At 29.9% G+C, this 22,927-nt stretch overlaps 1 protein-coding gene across 1 annotated transcript; it reads right to left on the bottom strand.

The window, feature by feature from the left end:
* Positions 1–14,535: 14,535 nt before the first annotated feature.
* LOC105773696 (protein NRT1/ PTR FAMILY 7.2) lies at positions 14,536–20,116 on the bottom strand. Its single transcript, XM_012595780.2, has 5 exons — positions 19,964–20,116; positions 19,269–19,392; positions 16,546–16,763; positions 15,811–16,373; positions 14,536–15,721 (listed from the first exon to the last, which is right to left on the bottom strand). The coding sequence occupies exons 2-5, from the start codon at positions 19,375–19,377 to the stop codon at positions 14,824–14,826; spliced, it is 1,788 nt and encodes a 595-aa protein (XP_012451234.1). The 5' UTR covers positions 19,378–19,392; positions 19,964–20,116; the 3' UTR covers positions 14,536–14,823.
* Positions 20,117–22,927: the final 2,811 nt, after the last annotated feature.

The following is a 22,927-nucleotide window of genomic DNA, read 5'->3' as shown; positions in this document are numbered from 1 at the left end:
GGTTACTTCTCCTCATATGTAATATGAGGAGATTTGGGTCTCTCCTGTATTGGTGCTTTCTAAACTTTTAACCTAATACTTTATAGCTTAATTTAACTAATATTTATTTTTCTATTTTCCAAAATAAATATTATTTATTTAATTTAATTAGATAAATTATTTTTCAATTAAATAATTTTTCAACCTAATTCTAATTCCATTAAAATCATGACAACTTTACCATAAAATAATCTATGAGGAAATATATTTAATTTCCAAATTCAACGAATTCACAATGACTATTTAATTTAATTCTATTTTTAACTTCAATTATTTAATTAAATAATCATTAAAAACCTTAAATTAATTCTTAATTCATTTCTATACTCTATGAGAAAACACATTCATTTGTGAATGTGATTCATTTCTCTAACTTAATCATGCTCATCTATTTCTATTCATTTGGCTTTACAAACAATTCATTTCTGGTTTCAATAAGCTAGCCGAGGGACTGATTGGACATATATAATTAGGGCTCAAATGATTTATGTAACACCCCGATCCGTGTCCGTCGCCGGATTAGAGTTACGAGGCATTACCGATCAAAACCTGACTCAGAAACTTTTTTTTTACTCAACCACGGAATTTCATTCTATATATATATATATATTTATTATCACATAACCATTTAAAATCAAACATGCATCTTTAATTAAATTTCATATACTAACCATGTTTCAACAGTTCATCCATATCATTATCATTTACCTAATCAAAATTTAATATCATAAATCAAACATTTATCCAAGCATTTATTTCATTTCGATTTTCTAACTATACTACATATTACAAACATAGGTAATCTACCCTGTTTGGACAGCTCTTATACATCAGAAATTAAGCAGCATGTATATACCAATTTGGATAGCACTTATACACAAAATTTGACAGCATGTATATAAAAAATTGGACAGCATTTATTCACCAAAATTGGGCAGCATATATATACCAATTTGGACAGCACTTATACACAAAATTTGACAGCATGTATATACAAAATTGGACAGCATTTATTCACCAAAATTGGGCAGCATATATGTAGCAATTTGGACAGCAGTTATACACAAAATTTGACAGCATGTATATACAAAATTGGACAGCATTTATTCACCAAAATTGGGCAGCATATATGTAGCAATTTGGACAGCACTTATACACAAAATTTGACGGCATGTATATACAAAATTGGACAGCATTTGTTCACCAAAATTGGGCAGCATATATATACCAATTTTAGACCATTAAAGCATATGCATTACTACCGAATTCAAACCAAAAGAGATAAGTCATTTTCGCATGGCTTTTAAATACATATACACATTGGTTCCAAAATCAATATTTTAACCATGCTATACATGCCATATATTTGAGAACGATTTGGCAAAATACCAAAAGAAATTATCGATAGTGCGACGAGCTTAGCTGACGATCCCCGAACACGTAGCGATCACCAAAATCTATACATCAAAACAATTATCCAACACATTGTAAGCTAATTTAGCTTAGTAAGTTATAAGCAAATAAACTCTACTATTTAAACCGATATCTCAAATAAGATTCAACCAATTCATACTACTAAATCATCTTACCTTTAGCTTACCATATCATAAGATAATTATTCATTTATTACTATGATTTAACTAAAATCAATATAATTACATAACCATAAACATTTCTTCAAATTTAATCACAAGACCAAATACATTATGCATTTCCTCATCATGTAATATAAAGAATCATATTATATATATATGATTCCAAATACAATCACCACATAGGTTTAATACCTACAAAGCTTAACCTTAAAATACAACCATAATGGTTATTACTCAAGAATTACAAGTATTTACTTATTTTAATAATCATGATTTCTCAATAAGACAAGTACTCAATACTAATAGTTATTCGAAAATATTTAATAAGTTCGCACACTTAGTGTTCAATAATCAAACTCACACACTTAGTGCTTTGCCATTAAACTCGCACACTTAGTGCTTTACAATTAAACTCGCACACTTAGTGCTTTACAATTAAATTCGCACACTTAGTGTCGAAAGTCAACAACTCAATACATCTTATTTCAATAATTTTATCACTTCATGTATATATATCATTCAATTCAGCATAATTGCTTAGATACTAAACTGATTTTAAAATGATACAATTATATATATGCTTAATAACTTACCTCGGATGTCGTCGACTAATAGATCGGCTAGTCAACTACTTTCGATTTCCCCCGATCTAAATCTGATTTCTTGGTTTCTTGATCTAAACATATTCAAATAAATCTCATTTAAACACTTTTTCATTCAATTTAGTCTAAGAACATATAAATGGGCAAATTACAATTTTGCCCCTAACATTTCACACTTTTTACAATTTAATCCTTTTTGCGCAAAACACAAAATACACAAATTTTGACTACACTCCTTAAGGGCCGAATGTACCTATTTTTCATACAAATCCTTACATTTCATTTATTTCACATTTTAATCCCTCAAAAATTTAATGTCACAATTTAACTCTAATTACTCAATTTCACAAAAACTTCCAATACAAAACATATTAATCTAAAATGTATCTTTCATTATTCATCATCAAACATCACATAACACAAATGTTCATCAATGGCACAACTCAAAATATTCATCAAAATTAAAAATTCAAACATGGGTCGGATAGTATTCGAAACAACGATATCAAAAACGTAAAAATTATCAAAAACCGAAACCAACCCATACCTTAATTTATCTTTAGAAGTGCCGAACATTCAAAAAGAAACCATGCATGAGTTCTCTTACACATTCGGATTTCAAAGATGATAAAAATCATCCTTTCTTAGTTTATTTTAACATATATACATTATAATTATCAAATTACTTAATTAACCTTATTATAATAAATATATAAAACATATACGTAAAGGACAATGTTGTCATATGTCATCCACTAACTATATTTTGGTCTAATTACATCTTTAGACCTCCCACTTAAAAAGACAACAACAAATAAGTGCTTTTAAAATTTAAACTCTAAATTTTTATTTTACGTGATTAAATAATTTTTTATCAAATTGAACCTTCAAACGATAAAATTTCCACACGAATTTTTCACACCTATAACTTAACATATAATAAACACTAAAAATAATATAAAAATATTTTTTTGACTCGAATTCATGGTTTCGAAACCACTATATTCGATTAGGGTCAAAATTGAGTTGTTACAATTTATAATTAAGTTCCAGCTTTTTACCTATTAATTATAAACTCATTTAGTCACGAAATCATTTTACTATAATATCGTAGCTGAGCTCTCCCTAATTACGTACCATTACAAAAACTACTCAATCAGTGCTCATCTAATGACCTTATCATAAGTGTGTTACCCTCATAAGATATCCTTAATCTCTTTGGGAAAAATTCGTTCTCCAAATATTATCTTATTTTATCCTATGGTGACCATTAGATCTTTCTTCATGAAAAGCCAATTACTATCAAATAGTAATTAAGTCTGTAAAAGCCCAATTTCATCCGGGCCCAAACAAAAAAACCAAATAAAAAAAAATCCATTAAGTCCAAAAGTCCATTTCCAAGACCTAAAAGCCCAAAAGTTACAAACCCAAATAACACAAAAACCTAATGGCCCATAACCTAAATAATTTTCAGCAAAAAAAAAAAAGAACAAAAACCCTAGCCCCCTAGCCGCCGTTGCTCCTAACCTCTACCACCATCAACTGCTCCGTCAACCACTACCTGCAAAAAAGAGAAAGAAGAGAAGACACGCAACAAGAACAGTAGATAAAATATAAAAATAACATTGTAAGTCGGCTATAAAGAGCCTAAAAAAATAGATTGTAGAGGTTTTTTCTTCAAAAATAGAAATCGAAATAAAAAAAAAAAACAAAGCAATCGAAAAAAATTCCAAGGTGATCTTTTTATTTTTCTTTTTTTTTGAAACTATTTTTATATATATAAAAATAAAATAAAAAAGATGTAACACCCCTTACCCGTATTCAACTCCGGAATAGGGTATGAGGCATTACTAGAACACTTACAGATGTAAACGTATTAAACCGAGTTACAAAATTTCATTCAAATTTAAACCCTTCAAATTTTTAACATGCTTTTATAATTCTTTACAACATATCCTCAAAATATTATATTCATAACAAATAGGGCCTACGAGACCCGATACTTACTCATGTAATTCAAAGCTCCATTTCCATTTTATTCAATTCACAATCTTTCATGTTCACAATTCAAATCAATTTCTCAACCCAATATATATATATATATATATATATTTTTTTTCAATACCACACTCTCATACTATGAAACTTTATTTTCCCATATGAGCTTAAACCATGATCATCACATATCAAAGACAATTGTTCTTGACATTTCCATCACATAAACCGAATTAATCAATGCAACTCAATGATATAATCATCCATATATCATTATTATCACATATATATATGTCATGACTAAATTTCTTAAACATTTGATCAATTGCTTTTCAATACCGCAATAGTTCCTTCAGTACCAATACGTATTTACCATTCAATTTAACATTTACCGATTATAATCGGGCATATGACCATTATACACAATTCTTTCATACATTTTATTATCCTCCTCCTCCTCTCCATTCCACATCCTTTATGTATAAAACATGCTTAAATAGCATTATACATAATTTCACTATTCACTTATATTTAAATTCAAAGCTGTCTATTTGAGTCAGAGTCACTAAATCATTTTTATCCAAAGCTACAGAGCTCCAAATTAAGATCCGTTAATCTCCCTTGAAACTATACTCACATGTATTCTTTCCATAAAATTTTCAGAATTTTTTACTTGGCCAATTAGTACAGTTTATTCTTTAAAGTTACCCCTATTTCACTGCTCAACATCTCTGACCTCTCTTCACTAAAAATGAATTATCTCATTGTATAGAACTCAGATGATATTTACGTTTGTTCCCTTTGAAAATAGACTCATTAAGGATTCTAAGCATATAAATTATAACTCATAATAATTTTTTTACAATTTTTAATTATTTTCCAAAGTCAGAACAGGGGATTCCGAAATCAATCCGACCTTGCCTCACTAAAATTCAAATATCTCAAAATGTATAACTCTTTTGCTTTCTCTGTTTATTTTATGTAAAAATAGACTCCTTAAGCTTTCATTTAATCTCTTATTCACTCTCTAATTCAATTTCCACCATTTTTGGTGATTTTTCAAAGTTACACTATTGTTACTGTCCAAAACTATTTTGTTGCTAATTCTACTTTTTCATAATTTCACTTTTTCACTTTTAATCACTATTCAATTCAAAATTCACTTTTCCATTTTCAAGTCAATATTCAATTCAATTCCACACATATATTCATTATTCAGTTACACTTAATCGTTACATGATCTCATGTATTTTCACTTAGTCAATTTCCCGTTGAACACTCGGAATATACACGGATACGTAGAGAATTAGCACATAAGTGCCACACTGATATGTAGCCGAAGCTACCACTGATATGTAGCCGAAGCTACCACTGATATGTAGCCGAAGCTACCCCTGATCAATAACACTGAAAATGTCCACGGGCCTGCTCACACAAGCTGTCAGGTGTCTGCAACACATGCTAGATCACCCAGCACCCGGGACTCACTGTAACACTGATCTCTAGTGACATGTCACTTGTATCCATTTCTATTCCTAAGTTCAACCGGGAATTTACACTTAACACTTTATTTTAAACACTTTATCACTTGAATAATTCATGAATAATTTTCCTTCCACATTCAATATTAATTCACATATCAAATATAATTCACAATTTATAAAAAATATAACTATTATTTACACTTAACTTACTTTGATGCAACAATATAAAAAATTAGCAATTTAGTCTTTAATCTTTTCTTTTCTCCGGTCAAGGTCGATTCCACTTCTTTCTTGATCTATAATAACACATTTGACTTATTTAGTACTTGCATTTATCAAAACAGTCCTTGACTCAAACTTTAGAAAAATTACAATTTTGCCCCTAAAGTTTTGCATATTTACACTTTTGCCCCAAAGCTCGTAAATTAAAATTCATCCCTTATTCTTATGTATTATGACATGCTGAACATTTTTCCCTTCTATGACAACATCAAATTCCCACTCTAACACTTACTTATGAACATTTAGCATTTTTATCGATTATGTCGTTTTACTAGTTTTCACTCAAAATCGCTTAGCAAAAGTTGCTTAACATAATTTCTAGCTTCATATTCTACCATAAAACATCAAAATAAACACATTTCACATATGGGTATTTTTCCAAATATAAACCCTAGATTAAATTATAGCTAGAATAAGCAAAATCAAGTTATCGGGACTCTAAAAACGTAAAGAACATTAAAAACGAGGCTTAGAATCACTTACTATAGAGCTTGGAAGCTTGAAAACCCTAAAAATGGCTTCCCCCTTGCTGATTTCGTCCAAATGAAGAAGATGAGCACAATTTGTCATCTTTTTCCCTTTTTAATTCATTTTAATTACTAGATTACCAAATTGCCCCTAACTTAAAAATTTCCTATTTCACTTATCTCATGCCCATTTTTGTCTACCAACTTAACCAATGGTCTAATTACCATATAAGGACCTCCAATTTAAAGTTTCATAACAATTGAACACCTCTAACATGTAGAACTCAACTTTTGTACTTTTTACAATTTAGTCCTTTTGACTAAATTGAGTGCCCAAATGTCGAAACTTTCGAACGAAATTTTCACAAAATCATTCCGTGAAATCGTAGACCATAAAAATATAAGAAAAATAAATTTTTCCTTGTCCGATTTTTTGTCCCGAAACCACTGTTCCGACTAGGCCCAAAATCTGGCTGTTACAAAAGATCACCTGGTGGTCCGATTTCTACCGTCGAGAGTCGAAGGGTTTTTTTTTCTTTTTGGTGTTTTGGCTTTAGATTTTGGTGGTTTAGACTTCGAATCAGAGTTCTACACGAAAAAGCGAGAAAAATGGGGTTTTTTGGCGTTGTCTGGCCACCGAGGACGGCGGAGTCCATTGCTGGCGACTGGTGGCTGATGTGTGACTCACCGGACCCCTAGGCCGAATTTTGGGTTGCTTTTAGAGAGAAAGTAGAGAGGAGAGGAGTTTTTTTTTAAAAGCATGAAGGAAATGAAATTTTTCTTATTTTTTTGGCTTATATAGGCTTCCAAAACGGCGTCGTTTTGGGAGTGACCTCAGACGCCCAAAACGGTGTCGTTTTAGGGCCAAACACAAAATCCGACCTGATCCTTTAATAGGATCCGTGTGTTTTTAATGGGCTATTTTCACTCTCAGTCCTTCCGCCTTTTAAGTTGTTTTAATTGGGTCCTAATTCCATTTATTTTTCTTTTAGAAATTCTACCATTTAATTTTTTGCTTGTTTCAATTTAGTCCTCAGTCTACTGACCTTCTAGGGAATGACACGTGTCCCAGGGTTTAGGATAATTTCCCATTTGATCCCTACCTTTTTTCGCGAGTTACAGTTTGGTCCTTTATTCTTTTTTTTACAATTTGGGCCCCCTAAATTTCATTTAAATTTTAATTTAGTCCTTTTTGCATTTATTTTATTATAATTTAAGCTCTAAATTTCATTTTAATTTCGATTCAATCTTTTAATCATTTAATTTGAACCTTTTATAGATTCTTATATGTATATTGTTCTATTTTTTTCTTTATATTTATTTATTCATTTATTTGTTATTTCTTTACATTTTTACATATTTAAAATTATATTTTACATTTCCTTAAGCATTTTTTGCCCCAAATTATTATTATTTTTGTGTTTTGATTATTTATATTAGAATTAGAATCGTAATTACATGTATTATTTTATTTATTTGTTTATCTATTTATTATCTCTTACCCTTTTATATTTAAAATTATGATTTTTATATTTTCTTTATTCTTGCACTTGTTTTTCGTATTATTCTTATTATTATTATCATTATTATTATTTATTTTTCCTATTATTATTTATTTAGTATTAGTATTAGTAACTATAATATGATTATTGCCATTGTTTATTTGGTGTTTTATTATTATTATGGATATATCATCATCATTTATTAGTATGATATTTATGTTTTTTTTTCCATATATCATCATTTCGTTTATGCGCGCTATTATTTTATTATTGCTACAACCATGTCACGAACCGTGTTCAAATATATTTACTCGTTTCTATACTATACCCAAATAAATCAAATACACGTTATTTCAAATGTTACGTTCGTTTTGGCACGATGCATAAAAAAGAAAACTTTTAAATCGGGGCAATGTTCATTATTTTTGGAATTAGAAAGGTCGTGTTCCTAACTTACGGAATATGGCTTCTTTCTAAAACCGAGATAGTTGAATATCTACTTTAAAATAAAAAAATAAAAACAAGATTTAAGTAGTGATCAATTGGCGTTTATTATCGTCTTCAAGGATTTAAGGCATTGTGTCCTAATTTACGGGACATGATCCTTTTTTCTCGATTAACTTGAAATAAGCCCTTTTTCACGAAAATTACTTTAGTTAGGTAGTGCCTTAATACAAAAAAAGGATCGTGTTTTAAAATCTTTTCAAATTTTCAATTCTTGACTTTAAGACATCAATTAATCAACTAGGTACTAATTTTGGGCGCTATGAGAGTGCTAATCCTTCCTCATACGTAACCGACTCCCGAACCCATTTTCTGGATTTTGTAGACCGAAAAACATCATTTTAGTAAATCAAACCTCTTATTAAAACGATCAAATTACGAGGTGATCCATCACACCTCACGAAAGTGATTGGTGGCGACTCCCGTTTTTGTTTTTTTAAATAAAAAGTTGATTTCAAAAAAAAGGTTTCAACAAAGTCATTTATCACAAAGACAAATGACCCATTGTCATGTTTACTTTCCATCTATCATGTAATGTCAATGAGAGGAATTAGACTATGAATTTCACTATTGTGAAGTATGCTATATACTATAGAAGTTATATACTTAACGCACCAACTTTCAGTTCCTTATCTATTTGAACTCAAATTTTTATTTACATCAAAATACATGAGTCGCGCATAAACAAAATGGTAGTTAGTTCTTGATTGGCCAATAAACAAAATGGTAAGTTAATTTTTAACAATGTTCTAGAATTTTTCGCACTATAATGTGTTTTTGAGTGTTGTATTTAACTAAAATATTTTCTTTAAATTGGTATGACATCAAAAGAGATAATTTGTCCGTTTCATTTCTATAATAGAGAGTTAGACTCTGCAATATTTATTTTCTTTTTTGTTTGGTTTTTATAGAATTATTTGATCATACAAGTTTATATAGGCCTTGGGTTCTTTTATCCATGGCAGCCTACAAAAGGACCCAAAGGAAAGGAAGTCAAAACCTGACTTGCTGGTATTTGAACATTGGATTTCTTTATGGCACCATTGGGCTTATTTGGTCAGTATTTCATTCAATTATTGGATGTTCTACTAGTGAAACAAGTAAATACTATGGATTTGCATTGTCGATTAAATGTTATATCGACGCACCCTTATAGTAACTGTTCATATTTTGTTTGGGTATCCCGTTTGATGCTTATATCAACGGATTCTTTCCGTCAGTAAATGGCAGTTTGTTCTAGTGTATTCATAGAAAATAAGGGAATTTTTCCCTCTTCATTCACTTTTGCGTTTAAAATAAGGTATTAAGTACCATACTGAAGAGCATATCGTTTTAGTCCTTATATTAATACATACTAGTATCGACATGTTTAGGTAATCGTTTTAAGTATCAACTAGAATAATTGATACGCATCGATGCAAGTCGATATTGAATGAAACAAGCTGAAACACACCAAAAAAGTCTAAATAGATCGAAATCTTAACCATCACAAAACCTAAACTACTTGGTTCTAGTTGCGGATTGAAACTATATGCACTAACCAGTACGAATGATACCATTACAATACTAACTACCATAATTTAAAAACATAAACCTTTACCACTCATTCTAAAAAATATAATTGAAGTTTAAAATTTTACTTAATATAAATATATATATATATATATATATATATTTGTGTCAATTTACTTTATAGTTTGTATTTCCTATAATTTATTTAACTTAATTATAGATAGAATTATAGTTAATTTTAATTTTATTTTTTAGTGTATACTTAATATATCCATCTATATTTCATATATCACACAAAAAATTGATGTAAATAAACTCAAAAAATTACAGTTATATATGCATAATCTTGTATTCCTATAAAAATTGTTGATTTTATTCAAAAAAATATAATGTATAATAATATATTGAAAATAAAATAAGTCTAAATGCATCGAGCAATAAATATAAATGTTTCTTTTAAAAAAATTAATGAATTGAATAAAGCAACATGTATTGATAGTATTGTGTTTTATCTCGTATTATTATAATTATTAAGAACATTGTAGTTTCCATTTTAGATTTTATATCAAACAAAATTAAATTGTAATTGTAATTTAGAAATGTTTATTCCATGGCCAATTTTGATTATACAATGAGGATGGTAGAGATATTAACAAAATATATGGAATTTCTTAATCTAAATTTATCGCTATATTACCATAAAGTACAAATGTTAATTTATAAGGTACGTGCCATAAGAATTGTTTCAATTTTTAACCTGATATATAAGAATTGTAGAAAAGTTTTTAACTAATAATAAACTTGTTATAAGTGTTACTAATTTTTTAAACTAATAATAGTTTTATGCTTTGAAATAACTTATTCTTTTAGAAATTTTATATTTTTAAATATATTAATTATTTTGAAGGATTTAAATTCAAATCTAAAAATTTTTATATTTGATTTAAGTAAAATAATTTTATATGCAAGTATAATATTTCTAAAAGAAAATTGTTTTAAAGCTTGAAGGTTGATTTATCCGAAAGCGAAATTTGGATTAATTCAAAATCTTGAATTTCAATTACATTGGGAATATTTGGAAATAATGAATTTGTAAATCATAATTTTCAAATCTAAAATTTTGAAATCCAAATCTAAATTTGAGATCCCAAATGGGAGCTTGGATTTTAGAATTTCTATTGGATTTGGATTTCAAAAATAATGTAATTTGCATAGTAAATTATTTAGAAATATAATATTTATCATAATTTCTCAAATCCACTGATTTATTAGATATTTATTTAGTAATGAATTTAAAATTCTTAAAATATTTTTAGATTTGAAATATATATTTTATACATTTAAAAAATATTTTTTTGACAAAAAATGTAAATTATATTAAATTTTAACTAATTTGCCCATAATATATGCATTTCTCTCTCACCATTTACATAATAATGAAATTCAAACCCAAGTTTTAAATTAATGTTTCCGGAAAGGTCCTTCCCTTTTGGGCCGGTTGTGGGCGAGGAGGGATTCGAACCCCCGACATCGTGGTTCGTATCCACGTGCTCTAATCCTCTGAGCTACAAGTCCCACCTCATCTCCACTAGATCTGTTCCCAGGAGTACCTTCAAAAAAAAAGAAGGAACATTTCCTCTCCCCAGCCATCTCAGGTTAAGAATATGTGAAAGTGTCTTTCTCTCTATAAGAATGGTGCGTTCCGAGGTGTGAAGTGGGAGAGAAGAGATTTCATAATTGGGGTTTTGAATAAGACAACCTTTTCATTTTTCATTCTTATTACTTTTTCAATTTGAAAAAGTAATAAGAATGAGAGGTGTTAAGCTTATTATCATCCTGGCGTCGAGCTATTTTGCCACAGGACCTCTCCTACGGTATCATCACCGCAGTAAAGTTTAACCACCAAGTTCGGGATGGATTATTGTTGTTCCTCTACACCTAGGACACCAGAATATCAATCGGAACATTAAATAATTTTAAATTTATAAGTACAAAGTACAACCAAAAGATATTTGAAATTAGTGTAAAAATTTTAATATCTTGAAATTATGCAAACTAAAACATAATATGCATAGTCAAATAATTATAGGATGTTTAGAATAATATAATTTTCATGAATATAAAGAATTACTTGATTCGAATTGGAGTAGATCAATGAATTTGATGAAGAAGAACACTACGCTAAATTGATTTCTCCCTCTTGAACTTCTCCTTTTATTACACAAATCCTAAGTGATGGAGGTTATAATTTTACTATTAGTTTTTTTTTGTGCAACCTTAATATGTAAAGAGAGGATATGATCAATTTCTAATAATCAACTTTTAATTTAATATGTCCATCAAGTAATTGAATGAACGAATACAAATTAATTTACTACTAAAGTAAATAACTTATTTACCTTAGGTTGGGCTATCAATCACCTTAAATTGGTCCACTTAACTTTAGCTTTAATTGGTCCATAAGTTTGGCTAAAATTTTATATTATCTTACTTGGTCCAATGCAATAAAGTATAACTTTTAATAGCACAAACATTGAGAGTGCATAACAAAAATAGTATTCATCATTATTACCATATTATAGTGAATTGCAAATATATGTTATGACGATTGTATATAGCTTAAGTCACATGCTTCCTTTCATATACTATAACAACTCAATATAATAGGTCTTTAAGTAACATACATATCACATCATAGTCACAGTAATATTATCATAACATGTCAGAGAATTCTAATAAGCAAAACGTGAAAATACCTAACTAGGAGTCACCACTAACTAATTTGGGCTAGGTGAGATCACTCACCTATGAGTCTACTCGTTTTATGATTAACCTAGGTGAAACCCGAGGAAAACTTAAAAGAATTAACTCAATCTACTTAGTTAGATTTAGGCTTAGGAGTACAATTACTCAAGGGAAGGTTTTAACATCCCTACAGCACATGTCCTACAACAATGCCATATTAACTCTTGACATTTTTATTGGGTTTTTAGTTTTTTTAATCTAATCATCCTAATTTAGTGACTTCATTATAAGTTAATAAATTTTACAATTTATTCAATTTATTTATAATATTTACAAATTAATTAATTAATCTTAGGTAAATTATCTAAACTAATACTAACTAAGTATTTATCTAACCTATCATATTAAAATTAATAAAATTTACACACAAAAAAAACCTTTTAGAAAACTTCAATCGTTACTTAATTTACTAAATTTGCAATACCCCTTACTCGAGCCCCGACTTAGACCCAAGCAAGAAATGGTACATTTAAAAACCAAACACATCACTTTGGTTCCACTCATCCTTTAGACTTATCGAGTTCATTAAGACTTCTTCAACCATCTCTAAGCTTACTTTATGTTCTGGTTGCATTCGGGAGTTGTTCGGTGCCTTTTTGAAGTAAAAACAACTAAAATTGGGCAAACTAAGGCAAATGTATCGATACCTTTGCACCGGTATTGTTCTTTTTTGCATTCTGCTAGAGTTATACCGATACAAATCCTCTACGAATCGGAACTTAGGTGCAAGAGAGCCAAAATCAAGCTTGAATACACCCCTAAAACATGCCATAACATACTCCAAACATTTCCAATAATTCTCAACCATTATCAAACCTCAAATTACCTCAAAATATCATTCAAAACATCATATATTCATCTTTATCTAATTACTAACAAATATCAACAAAAGACTTCAAAACATTTCCATTTAATCTTAACTAACCTTTGTGCCAATGCACTATCTATCATTTTCATAGTTACTGGATAATTGTTTACATGCCACACTAATTCTCACTTCACAACTCTTACCTTGTTGGTGATACGTGATTTGGCAAGCCACATTTGATTTTTTTTTTTTATACATGAACATTTTTCTACACTCTACAGATTTGAAAATGTATTAAGTTTCATGGAAGCTTAGTAAATACTCGCATGAATTCTATTACCTATCTAAGTATTTATTGTGTTTGTTTCATTTAAATACACAAATTTATTTTATGCACACTTATTAATTTTTGTCTTATCATAATCACTTTATTATAGAAGTACCAAATGTTTATTGTTAGTATTTATTGTCACTTTAGCATAATCACTTTATTTTATACACGAACTAATTGAGACTACGAGCTCACCAAGATTGCGAGCTCCTTACTCTGTAACTTGTTAACTTGCACTGAAATAGTGATAATTTTTTGATAAGATGTTTTGGTTGCTGATTAGACTAAAATGAGCTAATAGAGAAACAATTTGAATTAAGCAAATTCTAAGATTAATAAGTTGTAATTATTTTATTATTATTTTTAGCTTATTTAAGCTCTCTTGTTCCTGTAAACAGAGCAATCAGTTTTTTAACGGAACAGTTGATCAAAAGCTGATCTTTCTCCATTTTCTTGATTCTTTTTGCTTCTATTTCAATCCTTTCCTCATCTAAAATCCAACGGATAGAAGTGCTTTGTTTATGATGTAGCTATTCTAATTGTATGATTGGGCTATTTTTATTTCTAATGAATCTGATTGAGAAAAAAAAAATAGCATAATAAGAATGATGATAAAATAAATTCATCTTTAATTTAGAATATATGATAAATTTTAATGAATGCAGTGCTAGCTCCACAGAGAAATGAAAATCTCCATTGTCATCCCATGGAGTTAATTAATTTCTCCCAATTTCATCGCACAGCCAGCTAAATTCCTTCTTAGTTGTCTTCACACTCCACTACTCTATTGCAATATTTTCCCTTCTTTTGCGCTTTTATTTAGATCAAATGATAAGAGAATCATAAGGCCGACAATATCGTTATTAAAGCATGCCATATTGCCACTATGTGTGACCTTTAAACTCTATGCTCCGCTGCTGCTTCTGCCTGCCCATCATCGCTATTATCATCTGCTCCCTTTCTTCCTTCAAACTTAATATATTTATACCACTTAGCGCATATTATGTAGACCACAAGATCAGCCGTTGTCAAAGCAGCTAGCATGAAAAAGAATCGGTCCAGATGACCTTTGTTAAGGTTTCCTGGGATCCATCCAGGCATATCATCTCTTGTAGATATTCTCATAACAATTGACACCAGCAAGCTACTCACGTAATTCCCAAGTGATATAGACGTCATGCAAAGCGCACTTCCGAAGCTCTTTAACCCATCTGGTGCCTGCCCGTTAAAGAACTCTAATTGACCAACATACATGAATACCTCCGATGCTCCTATAAGCATATATTGTGGAACTTGCCAGAATATGCTCAAAGAGCTTGCGTTTACACAGTTGGGGCAATCTTTTTTGGCGTCCTTCAATCTCAACACTTCCACCACTCCTGCTGCCACCATTGCCAGTATGGCTATAAAAAGCCCAATTCCCATTCTTTGAAGCTCGGTGAGGCCCTTCGGTTTTGACTTTATTCTTGCAATAACAGGGTCAAGAACTAGCCTGTAAAGGAAAATGAATGCTGCCACACTGAGTATGTCGAAGCTAGACATGCCCGCCGCCGGAATGTTGAAGTTGGAAATCTTGGTTTTCATGGCGGCTCCTTGTTCAACAAAGAGTGATGCCATTTGAGTAAAAACCACGGAGAAAAGAATGGTGCATAGCCAAATTGGGAGGAGTCTCAATATGCATTTTACTTCTTCAACTTGTGTTACTGTGCAGAGACGCCATGGATTGCGACCATAAATTTTTTTACCTTGCTTAGCATAATCCTTTGGTGTAATAATTGCTGCTTTATCCAAAAATCTGAAAATTAAAATGAATACTACCACAGTTAATAAAGTTAACCAGTAGCAAATCAATGGTTCGGAAATGAATAAGACACATGATCCTACCTGAAACTATCTGTATGGAGTATCTTTCTGTCCCCATTCAATGCAGATTCCTTGTTGTCCACTTCAAATAAATTCTCTTCCCCTTGCGTCCTCTCAACCTTCCATTTTCTTGTTGAAGCAACCAATACTTGGCAAAACCTTGAGAGAGGGTTGCCCTTGGGTTCAAAGTGCCTATACCTGGGTGTCCCGATCAGAAAGAGGACTAATGCCCCAACAGCAGATGAAGTGGATGCCCAAAATCCAAGTGCCCACATGCCTTGATCCTCAAAGTAGCCCAAAATGGTATTTGAAAAGAGTGATCCAAGGTTCAAAGCCAAATAGAAGTAGCTGAAGAAGGCTATTTTTGAGTGCCCCTCTTTAGGGTCTTCCTCATCAAACTGATCAGCCCCGAAGGTGGCTATGTTAGGCTGGTAACCTCCGTTACCTAGGGCTACAAGGTATATGGCTAAGTAGAAAAAGACAATGTGGAAAGTTGAGTGAGATCCACATGGAGTTTCTTCATCACCGCAGCCGCTAGGCTTGAGTAAGAATAGAGTGGTTGAAATTGATAACAGCACCAAACCCTGTAGTGTTCAAACAAAATTGCATCAACATTTTACTGTATATATAGCAGGGATAACAGATTACTATATAGATAGATAGATAGATAGATAGATAGATAGATAGATAGATAGATAGATAAACAGATAGGCATGCATATATGTTAGTAGATGAGAAAAATTAGATGTAACTCACAACAACAAAGACAGCCTGGAATATGGCACAAGTCTTGTACCTTCCCCAGTAAGAGTCACTAAGGAAGGCACCAAGCAGAGAGAAAATGTAGACAGTTCCAGTCCATTTGCTGACGCTGTTTGCAGCAGCTGCACTGTCTTGGCCGAGCACCCTCGTTAAGAATAACACCAGGTTGACCCCCACTCCAAAGAATGCCAATGTTGCCAGCCCTTGGTTAACTGAACATCATCATGTATACATATATAGTTCATTTCAATTAAGGATTGTTGGTTGGAAATTAGCCTCTTTTCTGTGAGTAGAGGATTATATAAGAAGGAATCTTGGATAATAATAATGTAAAAAGATGACTAATTAGAGTATGGATGGGAGCTATCTACCTAGGGTGAACAGTCAATATTTGTTACTTTGGTAATGAGAAGTAAAGAAAACGACACAAGTGCCAATACCCTGTTGAAGTTAAATATTAATGTTCAAATGCAACCAATCATATATATTTAATATAACAAACGCAATATTACTTTTTCTAATATTTCTATAAGTTAATTTATTTAAATTATTTTTTCAAATTTAAATTAAATAAATTCAATGCATAGAATATTTATATTAAAATATTAGATAAATATAAATTTTAAAATTTTCATTTGTCTATTCATTTACTTAAGTTTTTCAAATATTTTTATAAGTTAATTTATTTACCATAACTTTTCAAATACTAGATAAAATATTTATATATTTTCATTTTATTTTAATTAACTTTTTCAAATTTATATTAAATAAATTCAATGTGTAAAATATTTTTAATTAAAAATATAATTACATAATATAAAATTTTAAAAAATTCATTTATCCATTCAATTTAAATTTAAATAAAGCTTTAATTTACAAATTTAAATTAACTTTTTCAAATATAATAAGTTAATTTTTTTAATTTTTTAAAAAATTTAAATGAAATAAATTCAATGGATAAAATATTTTATATTAAATAATTAATTAGATAAAAAAGTTAATTTATTCATTCAATTTCAATTAACTTTTTCAAAGCCGGTTGAGTCTTAACTCAGTTGGCATAGGCATTGTTGCCAATGCAGGAGGATATGAATTCGAGTGCGTTAAAACGCATTACTCTCATATTTAAGGATTGAGGAGGGATTATGCCTAATTCTAGGCATCAAAAAACAAAGAACAAAATTAGGAAAATTGCTCTTTTCCTCCTTATCACATATATGAATAACTTACTCCTAATCCTATATTTTCAATTATTTCAACATTATACTACCTTTTGTTGCCTTTTTCTGATGAAAAAAATACAATATCTAAAGGGTTTTTTTTAAACAAGTCAATACCGTTATTTTATATATAATATTTAGGTAGGTAATGGGGATAACACGTTATTTATAGATATTTTATCTTTCTATAAAAAAGATAGTGATCAGATCTGAACTCAAAGCACAACTCTCTCAATCTTACCATTTCAACCAAAATAATATTTAGTTTTTATGTCAATTTTTACTAAATATATTATTTAATTTTTCACTGCATCGTAGGCGTGCCACATATTGATAATTTCATTGATTAAACTGGTGTCACAAATTAGATTGATATCAACTCAAAAAAATGATAATACCATGATAAACAATTTGTGTGTATTTAAAATTCTTAATAAGATGTATTTACCTATTTAAATTCCACTTTACTCACAATATAAACTATTTTCTTTTAATTTCGTATATATTACATATTGTTATTATTATTATTTTCTTTTTTGTACAATTATTATTATTATTTTCAAGCCTTACATATATTTATTTATTGTATATTATTTTTAAATGCACACTTATGTTCTAAATATGTGGTTTTTACATGTATACATTTGTGGTAAAATTTTTAGTACACATAAACTCATTACAAATTGTAATAAAAATATCCGAATATTTAAATCTGCATTAGCTTTTCTTTTGAACAACTTAGATTCCAACCTAAATTATTTTTAGGAAGATGAACACTTGAAAATCCACACTAGCTATTGCTTGTTAATTTATACTATATATTTAGAATATTCATATTATCATAAAATATTGTGTTTGTACTTTATTTTTTTGCAATATGTTATATTTTATATTATGTTAGCTGCATGCATGGAACTGCAATGCAAGAAACCTTTATGCTATTTTTTCCCCTTAACTATGTACGCGTAGGTGGAAAATATGTTAATATAGGTATAGCTTGCCACCTTTATGGATGCCAAACGAGTCTATTCTCAAAACTAGAAAAACTCTCCCAAGTTCACGTATATATAATTTAAATGAGTTTATATAAAATAAATTCACTAAATCGGTTCACGGTTAATACATAAAATATAAATTTATTTATTTAAAGATAATTATTTGGTATACCGATCATACAAATTTTAATTTCATAAATAGGGTTAAAATTTTATTTTATATCCTTAAACCATATTTAATAATAATAATAATAATAAATGTGACAAAATTTTAAATCTAAGTGTGCAAAAATAAAATTTCTTTTTCTTTTTGGCTAATTTTAGGAGGGAGAAAAGTATATTAAGGATTTAAACTTTGGAACTAATACCAACTTTAGACTTTGTCATACTAATGACTTGTTAGCTGAATTAAATAACAACAGAACTTTCATCCGTAGACACATAGATGTATGTGCCGCTGCTTTAATTGCAGTTTGTAAGTAGTATGTATATATAGATTTACCTAGCAGTAGAATTCCAGAAACCCAAGTTCCAGTTCTGCCTCTAATAGCAGGTTGACCATGTCGATCCACAGTTCCATCTAAGGTGTAGACCTCTTCATTCATTTCCATCTTCTCAATACTCACCTGATATATAGTTTCAATCAGTTCACAACTTAATTTAAGATGCGGATTTTTCGATCCAATCCAAAGGAAAACACACACACACACACACACACACATATACATGCAAGGAGTATAAGTATACCATTCCCATACCAAAAGAAAAAAAAAAAATTGTCTTGAGGTGGAATATTAATTATGTCCATAGGATAGTTTCTATTGAACCAAGGATTAGTTCATGAAATTAGGTTATGTTAGTCTGTAATGAAAAATAGAGGACTTTTCTATATTCTTTGCAACGTATACTGGACCTTATTATTTGCTCTTCCAAGATAAAAACGAACGTTTAGATGACAAAAGAACTAACCTCCCACATATATACACATAGGATATCTAATATTATGGAGATTTATCCGGCATCACCATGCATATATATATGTATGTATGTATGTATGCATGTATGTATGCATGTTTGTATGTATGTAGCCGTTTTGTAAAGGTTCGTATATCAGGATCTAGCAAAGCTTGTTCATATATGATGAAAACTTAAAAGGCAAAAAGAAAAATATAGATACATACAAAACAACCAACCAACCTCTTTGCAAATGTTATTTTGACAAGGCGTATAATCTATAAAAATAATGGCTTTGGAGAAGAGAGTAGAAATGGAGACAAGAAACTGAAGAAAAGCCTAGGAGGAGAACTGGTTGAAGGCAATGAGAATTGCAAAGATGGGTTAATTACGGTATCGTTATATATAGAAGATGGCAGCATTTAATGGATGGTTGAAATTTCATGGGGATGAACAACAGGATGGTCCATGTACAAGTTGTGAAGGTGGAAATTAGAACATGAAAAAGAATGCAAAATAATAATAATAATAATAATAATAATAATAATAATAATAATAATAATAATAAAAGAAGCTTTGGGAAGCAAAGGGCAATAGGGTTTGAGATTAGATTTGGGGGAGGAGAAAATAAAGATTAAAGAAGCGTCCTATTGTTTGATAGAGTGAGAAGATGGCCATCATGCATCATTACATTCAACAGTGACTAAAATAATGCATATTTTTCTTCTTAATGTGACTAAGCAACTTTTTCAATTCTGACTTTGATACTTCGTTGGTCTTGCTTTAAGAGCTTCTAGCTCTCGACTGCTTGTAATATAGTTTCATTTATCAAAATTCTCTTAGAAAAAAGCTAGCGATTCTCTTCACATGTACATGTTTTAACATAACATTATTGAATAAAGTTAAAAAAAAAATTGAGTTTTTTTGTTTTTTTAATCAATGTGTATACATGATACTAGTGTCACGGGCCGCAGTTCAAAGCCCGTGACCAGCGCACCAAATGCATTCAATGGAGGTCTGTTGCTCAGATGGGGATCATTTGGCCCACAAGAACTGGCCCGATTCAAAGAGATATTGGAGAAGCTCACGATTAAAGCCCTGTTGGCCCGATAGCGAAGAGATGGCAACTTAGGCTAATATGGTAACTAATCTTAGAAGATAGAGGGAATCATATCTTGTAAAGATTAGATTAGATTTGATAAGGCTTATCTTGTAAATCCCTAAAATTAAGGGATATGGTTGAATCTCATCCGTCGATGTAATTGTATCTTGACCGTCGGTTTTGGGGGAGCTCAACTATAAATAGAGAGCCTCCCCCTCATTTGTACTCACCCCTGAATTGTTTCATTATTCTTTGTGAATAAGAATTGAGAGCATTTACTCAAACACTTTGCGAACGCTCTTTCTGTTGTTCTTTGGCTTAGCTTCTTTTGGCACAATCGCTTCCGCTATACAAGTTGGTGCCTTGGAGGAATTCTAAGGAATCCTCACTTTTGGGCGTAAAGGCTGACTTAGGTGAGTTTGGAGCAAACGGATCGCCTAAGGCCGCACGGTTTGCGAGACGAAAGGTCTAGCCCCGTGACACTAGAACCACGTTGGGAAAAACCAATCTCTTTCCAAGTCAAAATTATAAAACACTCAAATAAACAAGGAACAAGACATCTGACATCAGACCTAACTCCTAATGTCTAAATAAAAATATATCACCACCAAGCTTTAAATAACTCTAATCTTCTCACCTCAGCAATAGCCAAAACTGTAGCCAGACCATTACCTTTTGTATTATCCATTGAGAAGGTAACATTAACCAGCTGGTTAATACTCTTATCAATACCTATAAGCAGATTCCGCAACAACCTCAGTCTAACTTCCCTATTTAACAACCACTTCAAAACCACACTCGAACTAAATTCAATAATAAGAGGAGTTTTCACATGCCACCCCATGTCGATGTACATGTCCAAGCCAATTTTAATAACCCATACCTCAACTGTTTGAGATAGTTAAGTTAAGTTTTGAGTTAATTAAGTTGTTGAATCATATCTTATCATTCTAACTTGATTTTATTTTATTTTATTTTTTGAATTGGATCTAGTGAACTAAAATTCAAATCATGTCGACTAAAATAAATTTGTTTGGGTTAAACTAAAACTTAAACGGCCATATTGAAATCTTGACAATATGACTAAATTCGAGTTGAAAAACATAAATATTATATATACATACATGTGTGTGAACTCTTTTAAGATCAAATAAGAGAAAAAAAACAAGATTATTATTATGACAAACTTATTTGATAATTTACTTATTTAATGCATTAAATGTATCATCTTGAAATTAAAAAAACATATATAATTTTGTTATGAAATAAATAATAAAGAGAATAAAAGAATAAGAAATTAGAGAGTAAACAAGAATGTATGAATTTTATTCATAAATGGGAATAATTATAAAATTTCTCCAAAGTTTATATTTATACACGATATAGAACTCTACTTCTAATGACTATTAGAGTCCTAAAATACATCAAACTTGATATTGATGGATACCTACTTAATAATAAAAATATTTATAACAAATTTAACATTTTTATATAATTTTAGATTTTCATAATTTTTGAATCTATATATTTTATAAAATTTTGAAATTTGTTCTGATTTTTTAAAAAATTATAGGACTAATTCACACATTTTCAAAACTATTATAGATCCTAGAGGTATTTACATGAATTTGTTATTGGAGTTATTTAATTTATTGGAGTTATAATATTCAACTAAACTCGAACTCGAAAAAATCGAACTATTTATTTATGTTGATTAAAAAATGAATAACTCAATTTAATTTACTCAAAAATTTACAAAAAACCATTAAAATTTTTGAATTAAATCAATTTCACTCACACTTATTCAAGAATTAATTATTAATATATATTCTCTTCTTGGTTATGACTTGTGATTTTTTTTTGGTTTCTGAGGGGAAATTTGACCATTAATTAGCTACCTGCCTTTTTCAAGCTGATTTTTGGCCACGTAAACTGGGAAATGGAGTACGGACAAAGGGAGGTGCTATTTTAATTTAGCGTGGCTTAATTTATTTTACAACGGCATATAAATTAAGAGTTTGTATTTGATATATAGTTTTATATACTATCAAAGAAAAAGGTTAAGATAAAGTAATGTATAACTTTAAAATTTATTAAAAATAAAT

The sequence above is a fragment of the Gossypium raimondii genome, chromosome 6 (assembly GCF_025698545.1).
Source record: "Gossypium raimondii isolate GPD5lz chromosome 6, ASM2569854v1, whole genome shotgun sequence".
Lineage (NCBI taxonomy): Eukaryota > Viridiplantae > Streptophyta > Magnoliopsida > Malvales > Malvaceae > Gossypium > Gossypium raimondii.
This window is presented reverse-complemented; position numbering and strand designations above follow the sequence as displayed.

What these genes read in the sequence shown, in the direction of transcription:
- LOC105773696 (XM_012595780.2), bottom strand. Translation starts at nt 19,377, where the DNA reads ATGGAAATGAATGAAGAGGTCTACACCTTAGATGGAACTGTGGATCGA. An exon ending in TCCAGGCTGTCTTTGTTGTT is followed by an intron (nt 16,374 to 16,545) that starts GTGAGTTACATC and finishes TGAACACTACAG; the next exon opens with GGTTTGGTGCTGTTATCAAT. An exon ending in CTCCATACAGATAGTTTCAG is followed by an intron (nt 15,722 to 15,810) that starts GTAGGATCATGT and finishes TTTAATTTTCAG; the next exon opens with ATTTTTGGATAAAGCAGCAA.